Source organism: Lepidothrix coronata, unplaced genomic scaffold (assembly GCF_001604755.1).
Source record: "Lepidothrix coronata isolate B3197 unplaced genomic scaffold, Lepidothrix_coronata-1.0 Scaffold7, whole genome shotgun sequence".
Classification (NCBI taxonomy): Eukaryota; Metazoa; Chordata; class Aves; order Passeriformes; family Pipridae; genus Lepidothrix; species Lepidothrix coronata.
In genome coordinates this window covers 9,487,326-9,513,926 of record NW_016690187.1, presented here as the reverse complement: position 1 = coordinate 9,513,926, position 26,601 = coordinate 9,487,326, and the positions used below count along the sequence as shown (strand labels likewise).

Here is a 26,601-nt window from a genome sequence, read left to right as displayed (position 1 = left end):
AATCAGAGAGCTGCATGATGGCATTTCTAAATTTAAATTAGATGGAGCAGAATGGGCTGTGTAATTTGCTTAATCACTGCTCATGCTGTAATTTCCTTGGATTTGATTTTTTGCAGTGCAGTCTTATCTTTAGGTTTCTATCTGGTAGCCAAGTCTGCTATTTGGCATGATTTCAGAGAGCCTGGGTGCATTTTTCTTCTTGACAAAATATCAAGGGGATTCTGTGATAAAGCAAATTCTGCACACAGAGCTTTTCAAGCACGATAAATTGATTTAAATGGGAGTGTGACAGAAAAATATATGCCTCCAAAACAAAGAAATGGAATAAAATCTAAAGCATAGTTGATTAAAGCCATGCAGAAACATTCAGAAGATGGTAAATCAGTAAATAAATTGAAAAGATGCAGATTCATCTGCTGTTATATAAACTGTACCTATTCTGGGATTGGGATTCAGCAATTTCAGTACAGGCATTTCCTGTATTTATTTTATCTGAATATGACTAAATGGTACTTCACTTCTGCTATTTCAGGCCTTGTCTATCTCATTTTAATGACTTGATAGTCTGACGTATACAAAACAGTCTGTCTGTGTTCAGTAAGTTGTGGTAAGATCTTCACGTGGTTTATTTTCTATTTTCCACAGTGCATAAAGATATGTTTTTGCTATTGTAGCATTACATTTTCCTAATTTGTCTTTATTCTTTCCTTTGGAAATACCTAAATTCTGTTCTTGTACCTATACTGTCAGTAACAGTGAATGTTTATATTCTGGTAATGACAAAGGCAAATATTTAGCAATAAGCAGGTGTTCTAGAGTGAAGCACCAGCTTCAAGCAGTGATTCCCCATGTAGTGTTAAACAGCCATGGGTCAGATCCTTTTTGTGATAGCCAGTAAAGTGACGTTGACCTGAAATGTATGGAAATTTCTGATTGAGCTTGCTTATAAGAAGTACACTTATTAATTTGTAAATGTACTAAGACAGAATCTGAAATCAGAATTAGACCAGAGTCTTCTGTGGGTCTCAGAACATAGAATTAGGCAACAGCAAGTGTGCTATTTGTTTTCCACTTTGTAACAAGATTTGGGTAAAAAAGAACTATCAGTATGATAATCAGTTTGGGATTATTTTGTGAAAATCTGTAAGAACATGAGGCACTTTATATTGGAAAACACAAATGGATAGCAGGCAGATGACCTGAGATTTTACCTGTCAGTTAGTTCAGTAAAGAGCAGTCTTTGGAGTATCAGATGTAAAGGCAAAGGTCTGGATTTTGAGACAGCAATCTCTGCTTGATGTGATGGGTGAAGAAAGGGCCCAAAGATCTTCAAGGGCTATTTCTTTTGGGGGCTCTTTCTCACAGGGGCTTTTCTCCTTATCGTTCTGGAGAAAAGTGAAGAAACAGTGCACCATGAGAGTGGTGTGCCCTTGTGAGTAATACTCATAAGGGAGATGGTTCATTGCCAAAATGGTATGACTGGTGCAGCCAACTTAGAGGAAGAACAGAGTGGTACTGAGAGCATCAGTGATCAATTATTTATTGTCAGAAGAAAATAGAGAAGCTGGCTCACATTGTTAAGCTATAGCATATATTCCCCGAGAGAAACAACTGCAGGAGTATGGACAGCTAGTACAGGAGTATTGCAGAACTCAGGTAATAGTCATAGTAAGAGCATCTGATAAAGTAGTTACTTAAGGTTTTAAAAAATATGTGTTGAAAGATCACCTTGATGTTCGGCCTAGGACTTCTACAACTGAAATCATTTATTTTGTGTTACTCCCAAGTTTGCAAGTAATGTGGGCCCTGCCTTCTCACCTTCTCTGCTGCTGGTTAGTGGTAGGCAGGAGATAGCAGAAATGCATCTAGTGAAAAGTGACACTGTGGATTGAGATTGTGAGTGGGGAAGAAAGAGAAGGAGAAAGAGAGAGATATATATTTAACCAAGCACCTGTTGTGGTCTACAAAACTTTCTCCAGTGTTACAAGACAGTAATTCCTAGTATCTGGCCACGTGTAGGTTCACCTTTGCATGGGGAAGCATCAGAAGCCTGACTCCCTAGGGTTACAAACCATCACTACCTGGGTCCTTATTACACAGCCCCTAAGATACCTTTTGCCAACTGGAGAACTGCTGCACTTGGGGGGAGCATTTGGTGTGGAACCTGCTTTCAAATCTTTGCACACAGGAGGTTTTCCCTTCATCAGTCCTGAGTCCTTCCCATTAGAGTGCTGGGGTTGTGCTGTGCAATGCACATGGACAACAAAGGTTCGTCTATTTTCTTTACATGTACCTGGCTTATTTTGGAGTGTCTGTATTGTAAAAATCTCATTTTTGCTGCTTCTTTCCCTTTAAACAGTTATTAGTTCTTCACTACTTGCAGCGGAAGAGAAGGGACTAACCACAAAGATGTATTTTATGTATCTTATGTGTACCAAAAGCATTTTTTAGGAATTTGGGGATAGCTTGCATCAGAATGATAAGAATTGCCTTTCTAAGCATTAGCATATAAAAATATACCCAATTACGTTCACAGAGTAGAAGAAAACCTATTGTAGTGGTGAAAACTGCAGCTAATTGCAAATAAAGTCTTAATAAGAGCATGCAAAGAAACACACTGAAAAACTTGACAATGAGTGGCCTTAAAAACCATTGGTATGAAAATTCCCCCACAGCACCTTCCCAGTAAGGCAAGCGTGTGATTCTGTTTCCTCCTTTTCTCCTATCCCCAACTGTTCCTTGTCAGTGCTCTTCTTTGCCTTAGGCTATAGCAGTAGTTGAAAAGGTTAAAATGTGTTCGTTTTCACCACTGCATGGATATGAGGCAGTCAGCAAATGGAAAAAAAATATTGTCTTTATTACTCGTGCTGTCAGATTAGATGCAGGAAGTGTCTGTTCTTTAAGCTGTTGCATGATAGAATTTATAAATCAGTAGAAATCTGAAGACAGAGTGAATAGGTCACTGAGTGTAGTTTTAAAAACTGCTGTCATGTTGGATTTACAGAACTTGAAGAGTTCTGGTAATAAACAAGCTTATGATGATTTGATAACTGTTGCTGTCTTTCATAAGGAAAGCCTTTCCAGGCTTCATACCACCTGTGGAATACATTTTCGAAAGCATTTTGTAAATATTTAGTCTGTTAATTTTGAATGATTTAAAATCATTCTATGATGCTACCTATGAGTACAATTTAATTTACTGCATTTTATTTTCATTTCCAGACATTACAGTAACCAGATAGGTCTCATTATCTCAGATTTCAGAGATCTTATGCCTGGAACTTCATTACTCCATCTGAATCTTTAGGCAGTTACTTAGGTCTTTCTTTGTGTGCTTAGGTTTCCCAGCAAACAGTGTTTCCCTAACTCCTTGGCAAATAAGTTCCCTTTGACATTTAATTTGACTAATGAGGTGACACAATTTTAGGCATAAATTATACCTCCTATGTCAGCCCACACCCTGCTGAGATATCTTCATGAGAGACCATGTGTAGGCAGTCCTATCAGTCTTCCCCTCAGATACCCAGGTATAAAAGGAAGTTTCACTTTATGCAGAGGTGCCCTGGAGGAGTCTGAACAACTGAGCTTTCTGAGGGCATGTTTTGAATTAATTCCTCTCCTTCACTGGCAACACTGCCCACAGGGCTTGCTGTATCAGACTCATGAGTAGACTTGTCCCATGGCAGAGTGGGACCTTCATGCAGAAGATGACAGAGTTGACATCCTTGGCAGTCTGTGTTTTTGTTTCTGGTAGGGTTTGTCATCCTGAGCATGAGGTGGGGCTAAATGAGATTGGATGCCCCCACTGAAGTTGTATATATGATTCTGGCTTACTCTACCAGTAGTTTTTTTCTGAAGCTGAGTACTCAAATCTTTTGGAAATTATATGGTGTATTCTATGTTTTGTCTCATGAGATGAATAATCAGGAAAAATTTTAGAGAATTAATCGGAAGGAAACTGCCATGCAGTTTATGATGGCTGTGGACGTGGTAGAGGAAATAAAAGAGAAAATTACTGTCTTCCTACAATTCAAGTTCCTTATAAAGGTAGATTAAATGTGGACTAATAATGTATTTCTGGGAAAATGCTATTTTGGGAAAAACAGAACAAAAAAGTATCAGCTGAATGGTGAGGAAGAAGAAAAGAAAAACACCCTATACAGTTTGGTTTTTATCTTATCCCAAATGAAACATTCCAATTTTCCATCTAAAAATAACATTTCAAGACCAAATTCAGTAGCAGGTAGAACAAAACATTTATCTGTTGTTTGAATGAAGTGTTATTTCAACCCCTTGGGACACACTTCTGTTTTTTTAATTTGGGCAAGGAAAATGAGTTTTTCCCTTGGTTTATGTGTGTGAATTACTAGTTGAACTGAAAAAATAAGTACTTCTCATGTTCTTCCTCTCACTAAGTTCCAGGCAAGGACTAGATGCAGAGTATGGGTAAGTGAATGGTTTGGTAAAGAAAATGGGAGAGTTTTATCCCCAAGTGGAGTAGCATTTGTTTTGTGTGACTGACCAGCGATATAACATAGATTTGCTTCTACGAGTATTCAGCTGGATTATGGGTGAGATTTAAATAATATGTTACTAAGCTTTAGGATGTAATAGCTTGTCTAAAAATAGGATTGGATTATTAAGATTAATGTAATCTTTGTAGCTTTTGTTATTATTTAGAATGCAAGACATTCAGTCTTTAGTGCTAGAATTGATGATATTTTCATCTCCATTTCCAAGAAAAAGAAATGTTAAAAGAATAATTTAAGCATTGTTAAAATTCAGCAGGCAACATTTTAAAAGCGAATACATCCAAACAACTCCACAGAGCAAAGGATAAAACTTTTAAATTAAAATCGCACCATAAAGGTCATTTTCTGTCTCAGTTGTTATGTGTGCTTAGTTGAAACCTACGTGAATTTCAGCTGATGGATCGTTCGGGTTCAGCTCATTGCGCACCGTAAGGACTGCGTGATGCGTTTTATTTACACTGAACATCGGCATCCCTGTTGCCCAAGCTTGTTTTCTGGCGGTTCCAAAAGGGAATTATAATTGTTTACCCTTAAGCATGGCAGTAATATAGTCTGATTGGAAACAAAGATGTGTCATTTATTCATTGAATTATTTGTATTTGATAAAAGGACAATTTTTTTTCCTTTGGTGTTATTTTTGTAGCTTCAGTGAATTTCTTAAGCCGTAGACAGAGCTTTGAACCTTATTGATCATGTTACCAGCATTCACTGAAGAAAAATACCAGTTGCTGACATCAGTTACAATTATGTAGCTTACGGTGATACAAGGGACATTATTTTTATAGCTACAAAGTTTCATCTGCTAATACAGTTTTTGTATGAGGATATACATAATATGAGGTATTCGATATTTGTGTTTAATAGCCTTGTAGTTTCTGAAAACCAAATGTAGTGTCTTGGAAATAAACATTTAGAGCTTTTACACTAAATCCTGTATATTGCAAATCTGACACCAAAACTCTCGTGGTACAGGATTCTTATGAATCCTTAATTAACACTCTTTCTCCACCCCTGCAATAATGTAGCTTTCTAGCTTGAGTTCAGATGAGTAGTGCAATTTCAAATGAGCTTTAAAACAGCCTTTATGGGAAATCACACACTAAGTAAAATATTGATTTATTAGAACCCTTGAAGTCATGCTTTGGGGAAGATGAAAGGGGGAGCTGTTTTAGCACAATTTTTGATGGAACAAAGGCAGTGTGCTCCAGTCAAGAAAGCAGAGCTTGTAGTGTTAAGAGTAAATACATGTTTGATTGCCTCATATCACATGTGTGCCTGAGAAGCTAAAGGCAGCAGACACAAAAATGTAAATAGCACATATTCCCCTGAATGGTTTTATATGTCTGTACCTGACTGAATGTGCCATCACTGTCTTTCAGAAATATCGACAGTATATGTCTGGACTTCTCACTCCTCCTTATGGTGTTATGGAAACTGGCTCCAACAATGACAGTAAGTATGAGAACTTAGAAATCAGATGGTAGAAAAAAAGAGAAAGGGGAAGAAAGGGGAAGATGGAAGTCCTCTGGTTATGGGGTTGAAGTTGAAACGTTAAATTCATTTTGGTATTGCAACTGTATTTATACTGCATGTAGCAGGAAACACTTTGGAACTTGCCTAAATGTCTCCCAACTGTATACAAGTGTACACGGAGCTGTACAAAAATCTGCACTCTAAGCCAGGCCTGTTGACTAAAGCTTACTGTATGATGTCATGTAACATTTAACTAGTTATAGATGTTACATTAATTCCATGGAACATGGCCATGAGTCCTGCTAGTAAAGTAAAAATAACAAACTGTCTCATTTTTTTAGTTAGGATGAGCTACACAACTTGCTGGAGAATCTAGGTTAGTGCCTGAGCAGACAGCTTGCAGTAAACATGCTACTCTCTGACCTTTGTTACATAGCTGAATAAGTTTGGGTATGTCTGTGCCTCATAAGAACCTGTCAAGTGGGATAGTGCTGTAGACATGAATCCAAGGGCAGCCTTTGGAACTCATCATTTGCGTAAATCAAGGTACTTTTATTTATTGGCCAGGGGATTATTTAGATGCCAACCAGGACAGTATCTGATGGCTAAAAATTGCATCTGCAAATTTTGTGCCATATGCTGTGTGTTCAATATGTTCTATTTGCAGGACAATAGCATAGCATAGCATAGCTATGCTAGTTAGTGCAGACTCAGTACCACATTGACTTCCAGATACTAAGACATAGATTATGTTAAATAAGAAAGTATAAATAATTCCTATATACATGCTTCAAATATTAAGTTGTGAGAAAAGTACTATGCTTAGCAAGGAGTTTATAGTATTTACACAAATTAGCTTTTTCGTGTTCACAAGAGGAAACTTTTTTCTGAATAAATCTGCTTTTCTCTTTAAAACTCATAGATTAATGTGTATGTTATCAAAATATTGAACCATCAAATTCCCTATTCTATCAATAAATATCTTCATTGTTACTTAAAGAATGTACAGTATTTATTTATTTATTTATTTATTTATTTTCTGTATTCCTTTTTTAGGAATGCCAGATAAAGACAGTATGTCAAGCAGTGCTCTTTGCCAAGTTGCTAAAAATTGTAATAAGGTAAATCACACATAGTTTTGCACTTCTTTTTTTTTTGCTGGAGGGGGAGGAATTCAGTTATGAAAAATGCAAAAGTGCAGCATTAAATTGAAAAGAACCGAGTGCAAATGCAAAGCATGTTCTTGCATTTGAGCACAGTATGCAAATTATAAGGATGCTTTAGACATTGTGTCATATAACTAAAGAAAGCAACTGGTTTGGGATTATTAGCAGGTGTACTGCTGCCAAAGTTTGTGTTACAGTCTGGTTTTCCTATCTTTGTTGGAGAGGTGCTGAGGGTAAGGAAGAAAAGCTGCACTGTGACAAGACCAGTGGATAACCAGTGGATCATAAAATTCATGATTAAATCCTATTTTAAGGCTTAACAGAGTCTGAACTGATGTATAGGCATTGTTCTGGCCCTTTGCTCAGGGAGAATTTTCTCCTGTGTTCAGAGAGCAGCTTTACATTCCAGTTCCCCTTTGTAAAACAGTTCTATGCCTTCAGCCTCACCAGATGAGGACCCACGTGAAAGAACTCATGAATATTTCTATGCCTGGTTTAATAGTGGAATATAGTATATATAGAGAGATAGAGAGTAATAGTGGGAAGAAATAATGTCAGGCATTGCTATAAAGATTGATAAATTTTAGAATTTTTTTATGGCAGGAGTAGAAAAGTTACAGTAATAAGCAGATGCTTGGATGCCTTCTTTCTGGACACAAGAGTTTAATTGAATTTATTTATGTGATGTCTTTAAAAGGTTAAAGGTATTTTTGTTGCACAAAAAAGATCTCTTGACAGCAGATAAAAACAAGGAATATTTTAACATGTTTCCTTGACGCAAAAATAACTGCTTCCACCTCTCCCTGTCTGTCTGTCCTGCTTCCTGAAGGGTACTGACCTTTCTTAATTGTCACATTCAGCCTTTATTAAATGTATACATGTAACAGTATGCAGTTCCTTTTCCTACAGTCGTATTCACTAATGCTATACCACTTCCTGACACAGCCTTATCCTGTAGGAACATAAACATTTTTCCATGCACTGAGTAATAATTCTTGGATACTTAGCACCTTTCATTCTGTAAGCATTTTACAAACCAGTTAACGGATTACACCTAAGTGGTTCTTTAAGTTGTTGGCATTTCAGTGGAACACTGGGAGTTAAGTCAGGTCAGGGGTCTTGCTTGGCTTCTCAATGAAAGCACCAGGTGCAGAATCCAGAGTAAAAGATGTTGTTTTCTGAAGCAGATAAAAGTAACTGATAGAGGTAAGGAGGTGAAAACATCCGTCTCCCCTAGAAGGTGATAACCCCCCAGTAATGGGAAGTGATGCTCAGCTGAGGGTAGTAAACACTCTCAGGTGCAAAGTATTTTAGAAACTGAGCAAAATTTAGTGATTGATACCTTTGCCAATAGCTGAGCTTTCCTAGCACAACAGGACTGTTCTGCACAAAATAATCACTTGAGTAGGAGACAGAACTTGGCTGGGGCTGGGGCTGAGGCAGGCTACTTGGTGACTTTTACAGGAATAAGGTCCTTTGCAAACCATATTATCTTTATTTCCAAGACATGTTAAAAAACAGACATCCTTCTCCCTCCCACACCGTACACATTTCTGTGGAGGGAAGCTGAGTGAGTAAATATGTGACAGATGCTTGTCACCTTGTTTCATCCTGAAGGAACTCAGGCTGTCCCATGTCAAATGTGGCAGAAGAACCTACACAGCATAGAAATGGTTCATGAATTCTAGTTCTGTGTGTTTTCCATATGACCACAGTTCCCTTTAATTATGTTAACTGAAAGGTAAATGCAGCAGAGGTAAATACCTGAGTATTTTATTTACTGCATGCAAGCTTCATTCCTGCAGTTTTAAACTGTACAGCTGTTACAATGCTTACAAAAATGTTGTTCTTCATCACCTGTAGTCAGTTTTGAACAACCAGGGAGTTAGTGGAATTGCAGGGCCAAATTCCCGGAGTTGTTGACAGCTATTCGAAACAAAAAATCAGAGTACCAGAAAACAGCACCGTGTTTGTAGATTTTATATATTTTGCTTATTTTTAGGGTGATATATGACTTCCAAAATGATGTATCAGGATAGGGAAGTGTTTCCAGGACATCTTTAGACTACTTTATATCTTTAGATTGCCAGAATGATGCCTGTAGGGCAGGCAGCAAATGAGCTTGGAGAGGCCTGCAGACTACTCTGTAATGTCCAGAAAAAGACTGAGTGAGGAACTCTCTGAGATTCAGAGAAAGTTCCTCAAAATCTTTCATATGATTAGAAAACATTACAATCTTAGAAAGAGATAACATCTTCGGTAGTTCTGATCATTATGCATTTTTTCAAGGTATCTGTGTGTTGTTCTAATTTTTCAGGGAATTTTATAGCTGTAAATAATTTACTTCAAATGAAATTTAATATATTCCAGTCTGGAAATATGAAATGCATGCTTTTCTCTTTTAGCCTGTGGTGAGTCTTTTAGAAGCACTGTAATAGATGATTTTCCATATTTGCTAATCATTTGAGTTTCATCTTCATAGCTTGATTTTTTTCTCCTGTCACATCTATTAGTTTTTGATGAGTAATGTAAGATTTTTCTTTTAATGCATGCCTTGAAATTTTCTCACCATATGGGGATGTTTGGTTTTCCTGGTTCATTAAAATCTACAAAAAGTTTCCTATTTGGAGAAGGCAACAAAGAGATTTTTTTTACCAAATGCGAATTCATTTGCATTTAGGGTTACATTATTGCACATCATTTAATGCAATATAGCAGTTAAATTGAGCATAAAATACTGAGAGAGTATACTATTGTCTTCAGTTATATTTTGGAGAATGGAAGCAAAGTCAATTTAATGCTGACTTACGTAAGGGAAAATAACGCAGCTTCAGTCTTTTTTAACTAGGACAGGCCAATATCTGTATACTGGTCTGTGTAGCTCTTAGTTTTTGAAAATTCCCATGGGGTAGAGTTGGATATGTGAGATGAATGTAACCCTAAAGCCAAAATGACAAAATCAATAATAATTTCAAATACATTTTTGGAAAAGACACAGAAGAGTACTTAGAAAGCATGGGAGGTCGGGTTCCAGTGTGCAGGCAGAATAGGTAGTAGTTCTGGTTCCATGTGTTACCAGCAGAGCTGGCAGCAGGGTTGCATGATGTTTCCCACTACAGGATCCTGTTCTTACAATTTGGCCACTTTTTCACTGTTTACGCTGAGTTCTCCATGCTGAGAGTATGCTCCTGGCTGATTGTTAAATTGAAATGGATCAAACCTCTCTGACACTGAGTTGGAGGAAAACACATAGCACATATTAGATAGCTTTTCCCAGTTATACACCAGCAATCCTGTCCTTTGGACTAGAAGCTCGACATTTGGGACTTATTCTGGAAGTAAGGAATACCATTTGTGACCCCTTAAAAAATAACCGTGTTGTTAAGCATTGAAAAATCTCCGTTGAAACTGAGTCACCAGAGGCTCGTTACAGTTTCACTGCGAACTTGTGCACACGGGCTGTGGGCGTTCCATGTGCAGAATCCCAGCACTGTTCTGTCCTGGGCTGCTTGGGCATTCCTGTGTCAATGCTTAACGCTGTGAGGTTTCTCTCAAGGACTTCTTTTAGTTGCTGGAGCAACATTTTGACTATTACAAAGACACACTGACTGAAAACCAGACTTATTTCCCCTGTGCTTTTACACCCTCTACTGGTGTCCAAGCAGGAAGTGAGTTAAGGAATAGCCCATCTGCTCTGGAGAATGTGAGATGTAGAATAGTTTAAAGAAGAGGGCATTGCAGGACTGAGTTGCAGAGACACAGGAATGAATGTGGGCGGACCTGCTGAGAGCACTCTCCAATGGATGCTGGTCCTGAATACTACTTTCTGATATCAGCAAATGTCTTAAACTCCTTTGCAAACTGTAGATGCCTAAGAGAGCATAGGAATTATCCACAGAAGGAACAGAAATCCATGATTTATAAGTTATTTATTCAAGTAGTAGATAGTAAAAAAATTCTAACCCTGCTAATGATCAAAGCTGAAGTTTCGTATTCTTTTCTGTTATGGAATCTTCATATTACATTTTGCTAAAAGAACTCCCACATCCTCAAGAAGCTACACAAAAAAATTCTGCTTGAAAGGAAGGCTGAAAAATTAAGTGCTCAAAAGCAGAGTATTTCAAGATTGGAGGCTAACTGAGCAGTGTTAATGAAGACCTCCTAAATGTGTTTGTTATGCTACAGACTTTGATTACCTGCTCACATAAATTTTTCCTGTGACACACACAATTGAAACATCATCTCACCTCAAAAACCATGCTAGCTTTCTTTTTGTACAACTTGATCTTTGTATAGGTTTAAAACCTACATAAATCTGTGCCTTATTCATTGAAAGCGTACATCCTAAAAGGGGGAAGGTGTTTCTTCCTCTCCTTTGTACTGATGAAACCATACTGAACTCAGAAGACATAAGCAGATTCAGTTGTGCAAATTCATACAATAATTCTTGCTATTGGGTGAACACTATGTATTTTTTTCTGAAATCTCTCGTGCTTTATTTCCATTTGGTTTCTATATTGTCTTCAGGTTTTTATTGTCATAAAGAGTTACAGGAGCTCCCCCTTGTGCACTACGTAATATTCGAAAAACGCATGGATTTTCATGTAATGTCTCCAAATCCTGTAGACTGGAAGCTTATCAGAAGTGATTTATTTTAAGGTATTTTGTATACCAAAGCTCCTATAGGATGTGCTGCAATATTCATCTGAAAGTCACATTTTCATCCATCTTCTTCCCTAATTAATTTGGTGTGGTAAAATATAGATTCCTTTTCTCTTCTGAGTTTTCAGTAAGGCTTAGGAGCCATGTTGACATTTTTGCGTTTAAATAATTTGGGTGATTGTGAAAACATAATTTGCCTTTCTATCAACTCTAAATGCATTTAATGCAATTATATAGAAAAAATTATTCATTGGACAGAGAAAGACATAATCAAGATTTAATCCTCAAAATATTGCAATTTCAACATTGCCAGGCAAATGAATATTCACTTATTTCAATTTTCAAGCACTTAAGTATAGCTCTGGGCATTTGAAAATACACTGTTTGTAAAGATGACATTGCAATTCACTAGGTACAGCCTTGAAGAGCCCACACAAGACACCAGTAATAATCATGTTCATTCACCATATTAGCTACTCTAGCAATACACACAATCATTTTCCTTCTGATTTCTCTATTTTTCAGTTTACTTTTCTCGGACAACTGAAAAGAATGCTTATCTTTTAACAAGTTCGGTGTATTGTCAAATGTGGAATTTGATAGAGCATTAGGAGAATTCTAAGGGGAATGTTTCACATTCTCATGAAATTGTGAGCCAAAAAAAAAAAGAATATAGAGAAAGAGAGAACAGGAAAGCAGACAGTGTTCTATCAAAGTGCAGTGACAAGGTGTTGGTTTAGAAGTTGTAGTATCTCCAACATACGCATGAAAACTGTGTTAAAGGATAACTGCTGTGTGGATGGTTTATATAACTGCCCAGTGATATGTGTGCATTAATTCCTATTCTCTTTTGGGCTCCATGCCAGAGTCAGTTCTCCTATACATTATTCACATAGGGTTAAAAAATAATTTCATTTAATTTTCTGCTTTTGAAGTGATTGCATCAAATAACTATGTGCAAATATTTCTAAATAATGTCTTTGTGCAGTCCTGACTGAACCAATTACTTTAGGGGCTGCTCTGATATTTTGGCACCAATTTCACATATATGAAAGTAATTTTCTTAGAGTCTGTTCAAGTTCCTCATTTTGCTTTAAGTGAAAGTGCTCAGGGTTCAACCATTATCACAGCCTGTAACAATTTGGCTAATGCAGAGGCTGTGCATACAGTCCTTGGCGATGAGTCACACGGTGACAGCATATGGCAGGGGAGATAACAAAGACAGGGAGTGTGAGAGGAGTAGGAGTCTGTGAAAAATACATTTTTCATACATTAGTAAGGAATTTCATCATGAAAAACATGAATGTCTTTCTCTGTCATCAGAGCTCTTTAATGTAAACAAAATTGTTAGTAGGTCTGCTGGCTTACACAAGTAGACTTTGTGTAAGCTAAATTGTTTCAGAACCACCAGGGAAGGGTTTGGGTACATCACTATCTCCAGTTCCAGCCATATGGAGATGATACACAGCTGTAGGCTTCCCTTCCAAATGCCAGTGTGAATAGCAATATTTCCAAGGAAAGCTTGCAACACCCCATCTTCTGTTGTACAATTCAACTACCTGGTAATCTGTGAAATATCTATGATCCATGATTTCATTGGGTACCCTGACTTCTGGAAACCCTAATGGGAGTTTCTACTGGAAACAGTTTCTTCTGCTGTATCTAATTATGTAATTGAGCAGACCAATACAGAACTAGCCAGAGTAGCCCCAATGTGAAACCTGCTGGCCTTTTTCAGAGTAGCAGGGTAATCAAGTACTGACCCCCCCAGACTAACCTTCTCCTCACAAAAGGGTTGTGGAGATGCTTGGGGGTAGAACAGGGAAGGCAGTTTGGCTGAAGAGACGTTTTCCCTTTCAGACTCCTCATGCCTAGCTGAATGAGTATTTAGATATAAATAAACTAAAAATGGAAAAATAACAGTAATTCCTAGAAAATACTAAAATTTGTAAAATACTCAATATTGTGAATTAGGTGTGTGACCTTCCTTCCATAGGAGCATCACTCTAGTTTGATCCACTAGTTTGAGGACCCAGCCTACTGCCTTACCTGCCAGCACTGGCAAGGTCAGTTTGATAATATATATTGTGGAGTCACATTTGATGACTCTTGCTCCTTGGCTGTGTTTTCTGTGTGATTCTGTCTCAACCCATGAAAAACATGCACATATGCTCCATTTATCTCCTGCAGTTGAAAGGCAGAAAGAGGGGGTAATTATACTGAGAAAAAAGATAGTCCTTTTCAAGGTTCATGTCTTCAGGCAAGTCAAGCGTATACAAGTAACACACATTTGGCACTTATATTTGAAACAGCAAAAGGAATTTTTTTGAATCTTGTAATTATTTTCTCAAGTTTGGCAGAAAAATTGCATCAGGGATCTTAAAATCAGGTTCTTTCTAGTCACTCATATCATCTCTCACAGCATTTTGACTGCCTGTCCTGCAATGCATGATGGAAATTGGGATTCAACAAAGTCAATTATAGTTCTGAGTCAGTAAGAAGTAATCCATGTGTCTGATCTGATCATTTAGCAGCATCTTTTTTTGCTTGTGTACGGATGACAAAAGTTTGAGAGGTTAATAAATAGTGGGGAAAAGCTGTCCCGTGATTTTGTTCTTCTTCTTGCGTTAGCTAGTCAAGACCAGAAGCCCATTGTGCTGGCTGCACAGAATAGCACCACCACCAAAACAAGTGCCCAGTTTGTGCAGCTCATTTAGAGCTATTCCAAGTTAGAATTGCATGGGCAAAAATGTCAGATTTCTGCAACAGAGATGAAAATATAATTAGCACTGTTAAATCCAGTGATGGTTAAGGAGAAAGTGCTGTTGAGGTATTTATGATTTATGACTTTCATTATTTATTCTTTTTGTAAATTTCCTTCTGGAAGAAAGCTTGGCACGAGATTTGGAACATGTTTGATCTTTCTGTGCTTTTTCATCAGTGATGCAGCTGTCTTAAAATTAAAGATAGCAGTTAGTGAGGAAATACAAATACACATAACTGAGTTGAATAGTAGAGAAATGAAAAGAATATATAATTTAGGCTCCAAAATAAAAATTTTTAAAAAAAATCTTACTTCCAATACCAGTTATTACACTGCTTCTAATTAGGATTACTCAGACACTCTTATTTTCGTCTCCTGAAATGAAATTATATAAACAATTTGTACAATAACCTTAAATATGAACTGGATGGAGAAAGAGCCAGTAGCTTAACAGAGGAGAATTAAGATTATATCTTTGTAAACCTCTAGTACTGCTTTGTCCATCCTCACTCTTTAAAGTAACTGATTTCAAATGTATGAATCTGAGGAGGCTAAAAAAAACACCTTCTCTCACCCACTCTTTCCTTGTAGCCATTTGCACAGTGGCTCAGATGGTTACTTTTCTTCAGGACACATTTTCTGACCCAGCCCACCTTAGAGCCTCATGAGCAGTGACACCAGAAGCAGAGGTAGGAGGGGGTGGCTGTGCAATGCGAAGATGGTGGGAACATCAGCTCCCAGAGCAAAGCACATTTGAGCCCAGGAAGAACTGTGGCACTGTGGCTGCCCTTCCACAGCAGCTTCCAGTGGCCTGCACCAGGACTGAGGGCACACATCCTCTCCCACGTACCTTCTCCTGCATCTCTTCTGTCTACAACTGGCTCTAGATGCCCTCTCCTCTATCAGGCTGACATTCCTGCTTACCTGGTGATAAGGGAGCAGAACTGTCAGAAAGACATAAACAGCTGTAATCAGCTGACTTTGGCACAAAGCACTGCCGAGTTTGATCACTATGGACTGTCACTCTTTTCTGCCCCAAACCAGCATTTCTGCCAGCCTACATTAGCTGCACAGGAAGCAGAGGGGCAACTGGCAGGTGATCACTTTGTCAGGCCAGCTTGCAGCTCTCTTGCACTTCACCACTAAATCACAACTGAATCTGTGTGATTTCAGTCTCCTGTGTTTAAATACAGATTGGTATAATGTATTCCTGTTATTGCTGTAATACATATACAGATCCAGTTAAATATTTGCTCCCCTCTCCCTCCCTCCTCTTGAGTTGTCTTAATTAATTGTCTTCAAAGCCAGTCTAGATTAGGGATTTTCAGCTTGTGGTCTGCAGGCTGCTGGGTTCTGACAGCTATTCCAAGTAACACTGAGAAATAAACCTAAGAAAAACCTATTGTCACTGGCTGAACAAGGTTCCTTATCTTGACTGGCAAAACTGTAGGGGTCTACAAGATAAAGGAGCCTGACAACCCTCCCCTTCCCTTTTGTTTCCCCCAATTCATTTCACACTCTGCCAAGTGTCAATGTTAGCTGCTATGAATTCCAGGGCAATGTTGGAAAAACCTGTGTTGACAAAACTGTAACAGTAAGGTTTCTGATATTCCTTATGTTATAAATACATAGCCACTGCTCCACAGCACTCTTGGTCCTGTCTTCCTAGTATGCTGGTCCAAACTGGAGGAAGACCAGGGATTTGCCTTGCTAGAACTCCTGAATGCTACTTATTCTGTTTGGTTTCTTCAGTGTTACAGTCAATGTTCTTGAAATGCTGTCTTTTGTCTTTTGTCTGGCTTTTCTGCCATGAGGTTTGGGGTAGAGAACTTAGATTTCTGCCTGGAAAGTGCCATGTGACCTAGTGGCAGTGCAGACACTGGACAATCTGCAATAATATTGGCCTTCAATATACCAGAAGTTCCTCAGGGTGCATCTTCCTTTCCCCAAGACAGTCTTGTAGCCAACTGTCATGAAGAAGCTGAAGATTCCTACATTATTGCAGAAATTATGGTTTTTTTAACACGAGGTAGCTGGGAATACTCTGTGTACATTCAGTATTTCCAGGCAAACTGGTTTGGATTACAGTAATTAAATTTTTCTGGAACAGGAAACATTTTCACACTGTGATTTGCTTAACATAGTGCAACAGTCATCATCCTTTATACAACCCACAAAGAGTCACTAAAGAGTCAATTAAGCCGAAGAAGATTTTGAGATTATGTTTAAAAAGGAGGTGAGTGGTTGACAGATGGCAGGAGCAGAATTTTGGCTGGACGAAACAATATTTCTAGCAGTGATGTGAAAATAATGCCAACATTAAAGAGAAATAGGAGAAAGGGGATAAATTACAAAATACATACAATAGGTGCTTTTCCATTTCACAAGGACAGGGCTGGTTCTGTGATATCCCTAAAAGCCAGACATCACAGAATTTACACAGCTTGGGCTACATACTGAGAGAGGTAAAAAGAGGTCATCTCTTTCAGAAACATACTATGGTGAATTGGGATGTAAAGAGATGTGGTTAGCTAGGGAAAATGTCAGGTAGAGTAATTTCACCTCTCCGTATCAGTCTTGGGTTAATTATTGTACTGTTCTGTGTGCATTTGAGGTTCTGTGTGCATTCGTGGAGACAGTTTTTTTCTCAAATTGTAATAAATATTCATTTAGCAACAAAAGCATCTCAGAGTACGTTTAGAAATGTCTGTCCCTCATTAGTTATCAGGGAAAATGAGCTAAATTCAATACAATAAGAAAAAATGTGAACAGCCTGGTTTAAATAGTAGCAAGTTAGGGAGCTGCAAGCTCTGTAGGAAGTTAGGAAAGAAGAAGCAAATTTACAAATATGAAATACTTACTATTTTTCAATTAAAATTGTATTTTATTTGAATTGGCAGGAATGAAGAGTATTATTCTTTTACTATTTTATTGGATAATAATGCCCATTAACTCAATGTTTGTATGTTATTGACGGATTATTCCCATTGCATTATGGAATTAATGTGAAAAACAGGGTGTGTTGACCTGTCTTGTTCATATCAATAATTTGATTCCAAATGCCTCTGTATGTTTTCAGTCAGTACAATTACTGACACTGTGTCTAAAGAATGCTGAATTAACTGATTAACTAATACAATTATGAGATTCATTTCATGTTAGTTGAAAGTGTGAGACCACAATTGGATTTCAATATAAAAGAAAAATAAAACCTCTTAACCTACACAGCTTGAGAGACTTGGATGAGACAGTTTAGGTAGCATGGTTCAGCACATCAGCACTCTCCACTTTGACAAGCTTTTTGTAGACATCATAGGAAATAGAAGTTTTAAGGAAGATAAGAAGGTTGTTTTGTGGATATTTGTCAAGAGCAGAATGCTTGTCTTTTCCACTGACACACAAATATGTAAATTAAACAGAAGTGCTTGAATTTTTTTTTATGTTTATGACAGAAGACTTAAAACTGTTAAGTAGAGAAATACTTGGCTGAAAGAAGAATGTTTGTGCTTTTTGTGAAATGTGTTCTGGTCTAGCCATCAGTTTGGGATTTCTTTCCTCTGTTTACTTTCATATACTACAGAAACAACCATTTACGTTTTTTAGGAAATATATTCTATGTAGATGGAAAACATTGATATAGATCATTAAAAATCTCCTTCTGTGAAGTAGAACACATGTTGCACTGGATATTGTTGGATTATTCCTTCTCAGTTTCATTTTTAGCAAAAATTTATTTCTGAAAAGGATGACAGGAAGAAGCATGAGGAGTAGATAGGGAAGCTGGAATCTGAAGCTGATGTGCTGCACTCCTTCAATGTTTTTTTCATTGATGTACTTTCACACAATGCACTATCCTGAACTTGGAGAATAAGGAGTGTGGAATCACCAGAAGAGGCACAAAATGGATTTAAATTAACTTCTCTAGCCCACTTGGCAGAGGCTTTACATTGTTGCTGACCTCCCCAGGGTATTCAGGAGGTAGCCTTAAACTGCTCTAGCCCTGTCTCACTTTGATGACTTTTCATTTCTGTGTTAAAATCATTATAAAATTCTCAGTGTGAATTTGTGGACACTAGACTTCCAGGATTTGACTTGCAGCATTCAGCAGTGTTTTCAGTTTCTTATTCTCATCGCTTGTTGAAGATGTGAGTAGATACTGTTGTCCCCATTTTACTGATGGAGAGATTGAAACACTCAGAGGTGGAATGACTAACAGGGGTCGCACAATACATAAGCTGCTGTCACCCAGGAGGCTGTGGTCCTCTTGCCTCACTTGGTGGTGTTTTGCCTACACTGAAGTCAAGAGTTTTACCACTAATTTTAATAGGTTCACAATTTCCCACCATAATTCACACTCCATCCAGGTTTTGGTACCCATGTGTTTGACATGAAAACACTTAATTTAAAATTTCACTACCTGGTCCTCAGAGGGCAATTACAGCACCTGGATGTAATTGAAGCCTATAAGAGCCCGTCCAATCCTGTTTGTCTAGAGGGAGTGCCTTCTGGGAGGCTTGGAGGTGGGAAATGCTTACCAACATTATAGAGGTATCTGGAAACAAGTGAATTAAATTCATCAGAAGCTCATTAGTCTTTAACTTCATTTCATTTTGCTTGTGTATCTATAACATGGGTGAGACACAGGTCTTAAAAACTGGTAACCTTACTGTCTAATATTTATTGTACTTTTAAGTCTTCATCATTATAGTTTGTTTCTCAAGAAGCAAATAATTTCAGGTAAACATACTGTTAAAGCCGTGAATACTAAGAAAACAGTAACTTGAATGAGAGACAATGAAAAAAAGTGGTTTATTCTTTTGTAGGGTAAAAAAATGCCACAGCAGACAAACCCATGACAACGTTGGTTTGAGATTCTTTATGACAACTGTAGTCACACCTCTATCAGAATATCAGGAATGCTCACAGCAGAGTTAGCATTTTCTGACATTTTATTCAACGCATGCAGTGTAGTTATAGCAGCTGTTTCATTGTAGCAGGGAAGCAGAAAAATGACAGGAAAATAAGACATCATTAGCCATGTTCTGAGGTTTTTTTGTGTACTGGTCATAGTCTGTTTCAATATTCCTTTTGCCTTTGACATTCACAGTGAAGTATGATTTTTGGTAATGGCTGAATCATTTTGTGTTTAATGGACAGACATTTGTAGTTCGTCAAGGAAACATTGTAGAAGTGTTAATAATGCAATTTCAATTTAACTTTCTAAAATAATTTTGCTACGCTGAATATTTGAGAATTTAAAGGAACACATTTTCCTGTTTATGCTGTTAAAACATGTAGATACCTAAAGAAAAGCAATTTTAAAATGTATTTTAAAATACAGCGTAGTTTTCACATTGTATTACATTTAAAGAATATAGATTTTAAAACAATCATCATTATTCTGAGTATTTTGATAGTAGCCCATTTTCTGACAGTATTCAAAGCATTTTACAAAGGTAGAAATTATTAATATCCCTCTCTCCAAAAAGGGGGAAATTAAACACACTGTGATTATGTGATTTGTGTAAGGTCACACAGTCAGAAAAACAGAATAGAAGTGAGCTGTCTTAACCACTGGTCCTGACAATTTCTACTAGGCTATTTTGCTTGGTTTAGTTAGTTTGTAGTTAGTTAGATATATGGGTTAGATTACAGGTGCTGTAGCTTTATGAAACTCAGAAGATTTTTAAAATGTGACTACTATCTTTCCCTAATTTTGCAAACATCCTGTGGCTGTGTGTTCCTGTGTTCATACCCTGCCCTTCTTCCCACTTTTGCCATTTACGGATGTTTCTTAAGAAACTATAGTGGTTGTCTTCTGTGAGCATGGGTGGCTTGAAGATGCTTTGGTAGTACAATTTTAGACTATGTAGGCTGGCTACAGATAATTTTCGAACAAGTTATTTTTTTGGGTAATTTGTCCTTTGTTAGTGGTGAAGTGTTGCTAAGTCACCTACAGACCTGGCATGAGGTCAGTCATTAGCAGTTTTGGACTTTTCCAGTTAGGAGATGTGAGGAGGCACTTTGCTCTTTGGCTGCCGGTGCTGTCTTGTGGAGAGTGCTAGGGAGCACCAGGCTGCTCCCTACATTTGCGAGAGAGAGTGAAGATGAGAATGAACTGTTTACGCCATGGTAGTAGTGAAGGTTGCATTTCCACTTCCACTTTTGTTGTCTCCTGAAGGAGTGTGGTGAGGTCTCCCTGTAGATACGACTGTGATCTGGGTTGGACAGAGCTCAGTCCTGGTAATGTGTTCCAGCCATCAAAAGTCCCCGTGACAGGGAGTATGTGCCAGGGTGTCTTATGGACTGTGCACCCTGGGGTGTTGCTTAGAAGTCATAACATAAGTTGTTTTCTGATGACAAGCAGTGGTCAGTGTATCAGCATGTTCTACACAGGGCTGCTCCAGAGATCCAGTATACATTAACAGAGCACAGAAATTCCTACAATATTGGTTACATTTTCCTTCAAATTTTGACAAAAATGTGTTTCAAAGGACCTTTTTGTGAGAGGATCTTTGGTCAGCTGCTTCTCTGTTGTTTTTCAGCAAGCTGCATTCAGTAAGTGTATTGTTTTACCTGTAATATCCTAGCAGAGTTGATGCAGTCTGCATAGATACTCTCTCACTGCAGCTGGAAATATGACCAATGGAGTTGCCTTTAGGATACTCTATCCAAGACTGCTTTCCACCTGAAAATGCACTCTAACTATAGCTGCACTCCAGCTATGATACTGTATGCTCAGCTTTATCCCTGCTATATGGTTATTCTGTAGTGCTGGAAATACTGATTTGTATTGGAAAAAGAGCCATCTCTACAAAGGCTCCACATCTTTGGAATTCTTATCTATGTATTTGGTCTGAAGTAGCTCAGGTAGATGACATTACGAAAAAATGGAGAAAATTATAAGAGTAGAAGGGGGAGGTGTTGTGTGGGAGGGCTGTGGGGACTTTGGCTAACTGTCAGCTGTATCTTACTGACTGGCTATATTTTTGCCAAAATTATGGGAATGGTTTTATGGTATATTTTATTTCCTCCCCTGTGAACCAGAGAGGGCACTGGAAGCCTGTTGGGAGATGTATACAAGGATATTCAAACATGTCAGTCAAAATATCAGTCATCAGGAATCATTTGGAACTACTAAGAGCTAAAATACTCTACTTCCTGAAATACACTTGAGAGACTCAAATGGCATGGGCCTGACTCAAAACTCATTGAGTCGATTAGGGACTTCCCAGTGATTTCAGTGGGATTTGGATTAGACCCTAAATCACCAAGAGCAGTAAATACTGAGGATGTAAAACAAACAGACCTCTCAGTGATGTGACTGTTGCTGCTGACACCTTTTGACTTGTGTGGCTTTTGTCCTTTGTTTCTTCTGGATCCCCTGCCAGCCAGCAGGAAAACAGATGTCACTTGCAATTCTTTTCAGTGCCCCAAATGAAAATAAAGGGATCAACAGTAGTGCACAGGTTTATCTGATCACCCTGGTAACCTCACATGCGATGGTTAACTCCAATCAATACCGAAACTTGTTCTCTGTTCAGAGATGAGCTACACTGAGGTCATGGGAAAAACATGATTCATTGGCTTTTGTTTTATTTCGTCTTAGTTCTACGCAAAACACGTTTCCTACGTTAGTATTTCAGAGTAGTAAATTAGGTCACCTCAATCCTTTCATTTTAGAGATCCAAATTGCTGTAGATCTAAAGCATTCATTCATATATAAAGGCTCAGAAACATCCCTTTGCAGCTATTTAACAAGAGGAATAGAAAAATCTGCAAGAGATGTTCTTGGATTTTATTTAGCAGATTCAAATAACTTGACAAATACAGAGCTCATGTTAGGTCTCTATTATTGTATTTTTCATTATGTTATTTATTTGTTTGCACATGGCTTGCTCAGTGATGTAAGAAACACAAAAATAAAGGTAGGCCTTGCCCTGTAGTTAGAAATATAAGGCCTATTTCTCCAGAGATTAGATGTATGCATAAAATTATACACATGAATAGTCCTATTTAAGTCTATAGTATTGCTCTCATGCATAAATATTTGAATCTTCAAAGGAATGGAGGCTAAAATTATTACTTTCTCTGCTTCACCCCAATTTAAATAGGGAGTTTTGTGATTGTCTTTGTGAAGGGTTTGTTTGAATGGCCCAAATGTGAATCCATAAATGTGCAGATAGGGAGTTTGTTAATGCTGAAAGCCTTTTTATCACAATTTCTCATAATAATTTTGTGCTTTTTCCCTACCAACACCTGCAGTTTTTCCTTCTTTACCTTCCAGACCCATACGTCCTCCTCCCCTACAGGGAGGATCAGTAGGTCATAGTAAAGTGTTTGAGTGTGCACTAGTTGGAAAAAGGCGTAAAGTAGCTAAAGCTCAAGATGGTATTGCTGTGTTGCTTTATCTCACACTGAAGGAGAGCTAAGAGGAGGTACACTGGTCATTCCTGTGGCCAGGAGATGAGTAATAATTTGTAAACTGTTCTAATTGGCTTGCTTATTTGAGCTCTTTGCGTGATAACTTTTCCTTTATTCGGAAGTCCTGAAAAATGTGATCATCAAGGAGCTCTGTGACACAGGTATATACTTTAATCACATTAATTCTTCAAAGATACCAGGATGTTTTGTGACACTCCGCTCACTCTCTGCTGTTTTATAGGGAGAGTTACCTTTTTTTTTCCTAAGTGCTTTCTAAGCATCCCTTAATGGGAGATCCAAGATTGTAAAAATTCACAAAACATTTCTTGCTTGATCTTCAGCCAAGCTGTGACAATTGTTCTCAGATACTGTCCCTTACAGAATCCATATCTGTTCTGACAGGAAGTTGTTGCTGGAACACTGTATCTCCTATTAACTAGTTGATATTACATTTCCCTGGCTTTGAAGCATGACTTGCCTTTCTATAGTAAACTCAGTCCAAGCCCCATGTTTCCATTTCTTGCATTTCAGCTCAAATAGTGCAGCCAGGGTTCACTGCAGCAGCTTTGAAAGGCTGTAACTTTGGGGGACTCTTTGCTGGGCACGTCTTTTGGGTGGTAATGACGTTGTTCCTCAGTAGGAGTGACTGCCTTGCTCTCTGGTGTCTGGGCTCACTGCTCAGGGAGCTCTATTACTGATTGTCTCTTTAAGCACCACCCTGTGCTAGGACTTATTTTAGACTTGTAAAGCTGTCCTCAAAAATTCCACGGTACCATGTAATGAGGCTAAAAGCTACTTCAGGAAAGCATTCAGTCCATCCCCGAGCCACAGTGTTACTCCTGACAGATTCCTTATGTATCCTCCCAAGCCTCCGAAGATGGAGGAACCAGACCTCCCTGGCAATCTGTGCCAATATTCACTGTACACACTGCTAGAAAAGCTTCACTGATGCCTAAACTGAATCTTTCTTACAGCAATTTAAATTATTTCCTGATCTCTGCATGAAGGACTAGGTCACTTCTTTCTTATTTTCAAAGGCCTTTTAAATCTGAAGACTTTTTTTTTCACACTTCTGCTCAGACTTGTCATTTCCTTAGCTGAACAACTTTGATTATTTATGTTGTGCTTTCTGATTATTCTTGATGCTTTCCGCTAAAATCTGTCCAGCTAGTTTAGATGCTTTTGAAGTAAAGTGGGCAAATGAGATACGGTGCTTTAGTTTAGGTCTTATCTAGGCTGACTAAAGCAGAACAGCATTATGTATCTAATGTGTTACTACATCCCATTGCTGCTTTCACACAAGTATAGCATTGGTTATTCAGTTGTGTTTAATATTTAAATATTTAAAATATTATAAACCTTATTTCTTTTTCTGTGGAACTGCACTAAGAGACTTGTTCTTCATCCTGTCCTTATGTAGCTGATTCTGCCTGCTTCAGAAAGGTAGTCAGCACTGTGGTACATAAAAGCATCATTTTTTTTCAGGCCAATGTTACAACTGTTTCAAATTGTAAACTTATTCTGCAATGTACATGCAGTCCCTCCCATTCTGAAATCTCCTGCACAATCAATAAGCATACATTCTGCTTCATCCCATGTTAATATTTAATATAATCAGATGTGATATATTCCTGAAAATGCTTCTCAGAACAGACCTCTGGTATGACTGGCAGTTTGACTTTGCTTCACTAGTAATAACTGCTTTCAAAATACACTTTTCCAACTGGCTTTGCACCTATTTTGTAAGAATTTAATCTGCCTGTTGCAGAAGAGAATATCTGATGAGACAGTGCCAAAGTCTTACTAAAGGATTGAAAATCTACTGTTTCTTCTCTAATCTATCAATGTTGCTACCCGGTCATGGAAAGAAAATTAGATCAGTGTAGCATGATTTGTTCTTGGTTAATATATGTCACATGTGACTCATCTCCCTGTTCTTTTCCAGGTGCTTACAAATGGACTTTTTCTAGGAAGACACATTAAGCTGACATGTCTATATTTTTTCAGCTCCTCCTTTTCCCATATTTTTGTCTTCTGCTGCCTTCCTTAGTCCCAAGAGTTGTCAGAGGCGGCTGCTGACGGTTTGGAGGTGGCTGCTGATGGTTCCAAGATGGCTGCAGCCCTCTTTTAAGTTTCTTCAAGCTCTTCAAGTTTCCTGCACGAAATTCTACAAACACAGCCAATCTGAAAATAGCTAATTTATGTTTTCTTATCCTTTTTTTTTTTTTCCCAGGCTGAGATTTTATTCTTGTCACTCTACTACTTAGGAGATTAGCCATCTGTCTGCCACTGATCTTTCTAATGAACACTGATAAAAAATAAATCACCTGTTTCTGGCCTTCTTGAATTGTCTGTCAATAGATTTCCCTCTTTTGAACAGTAGCTCAACACTTTTTATTTTCTTTGTTTTACTATAATGTATTTGTGAAATACTTTTTTATCTCTTAACATTTCTTGGCAGATCTGTCTCATTTTATACCTTTGCTTCTCTAATTCTGTCCTTTGTTATTCAATGTGTGTTTTATACTTGCCTTCTGTAGACCCCCTGCTTTCTCCTTTCTGTACATTCCCTTCTTGTGTGTCAGTGAAGAGCTCTTTCTTTAGCTGAATCTTTACTACACCTCCTGGTTAGTTCTGTGCTAGTATATATTGTATGTATGATTGGTACTGTTTAAGTTACTACCAGCTCTCATTGACTCCTTTTACCTTACACTTGGTCCCTCATGACCCACTCCAGGAATTTAGCTATCAGTACTTTTTGGAAATTTTTCTTCCTAGTCCATTGTTTGTACTTTGATGTTCTTTCTTCCTTCTGTAAAGTTCTGACTCTGGATCATTTCATGATCATCTTCACCCAGGTTATGTTCTGTCTTTGCAGCTGATGCTTCTGTATTGGTCAGGATCAAATGTAGGTGAACAAGCCTTCCTGCTGCTTTCTGCAGATTCCTGTGCTGTGTCTTAGCTTTCACCTTGTTTTTTTTTTCTGTGCTTTTGAGTTGAATCAGATTTCTTCTAAATGCTGTCATTTATTTTGTTCTGATTAGGTTGGGAGATTTATTGACAAATCTTCATCCATATTCAATTTTTTCATCTATTACTTTTATGCATTTTTTGAAGCTTAATTGAAACTCCAAAGAACAAAAATGTGCATTTGTTTTCACTAGTCTATTGCTGTAAAAATCTCCTATATTTTTCATCTTACACATTTTATCTCTCCTGTAAGTATATTCCTAACTAGAACTAAAATCTGAAAGTTAGATTGAGTATATTGTACCTGTTTGAAATTGCATTTAAATGGTTTTCTTTGCATTAGAGGCATCTTTCAAAAGATTCTTGCTATTCTTTGCATGCTTTAACTGGAAATGTAGACTGTCTAAACCAGGATCTGCACAGTTCCAGAAACCAAGAAATATTGGAGAATGTGCTACCGCCCTTCTGGTTGAACTTAAATTAGTCTATGAAAAATTGTGGACTTATTAATGAAAAAAATCAGAAATCTCATTTTAATTGTATTGATTTGCCTTTTCAGAGACTTCTTGTAAGGTATGAGTAGAAACAAAAAATGTTTTGCATTGGTTTC

At 37.8% G+C, this 26,601-nt stretch overlaps 1 protein-coding gene across 5 annotated transcripts in view; it reads left to right on the top strand.

Moving 5' to 3' along the window:
- RAPGEF4 (Rap guanine nucleotide exchange factor 4) overlaps positions 1 to 26,601 on the top strand; it is a 156,020-nt gene that overhangs the window by 71,414 nt on the left and 58,005 nt on the right. For all 5 annotated transcript variants that reach the window (XM_017838346.1, XM_017838336.1, XM_017838326.1 and 2 more), the window contains 2 exons: positions 5,912 to 5,984; positions 7,062 to 7,126. In XM_017838346.1, coding sequence (XP_017693835.1) covers positions 5,912 to 5,984; positions 7,062 to 7,126 — 138 coding nt within the window. The remainder of the gene's footprint in view (positions 1 to 5,911; positions 5,985 to 7,061; positions 7,127 to 26,601) is intronic.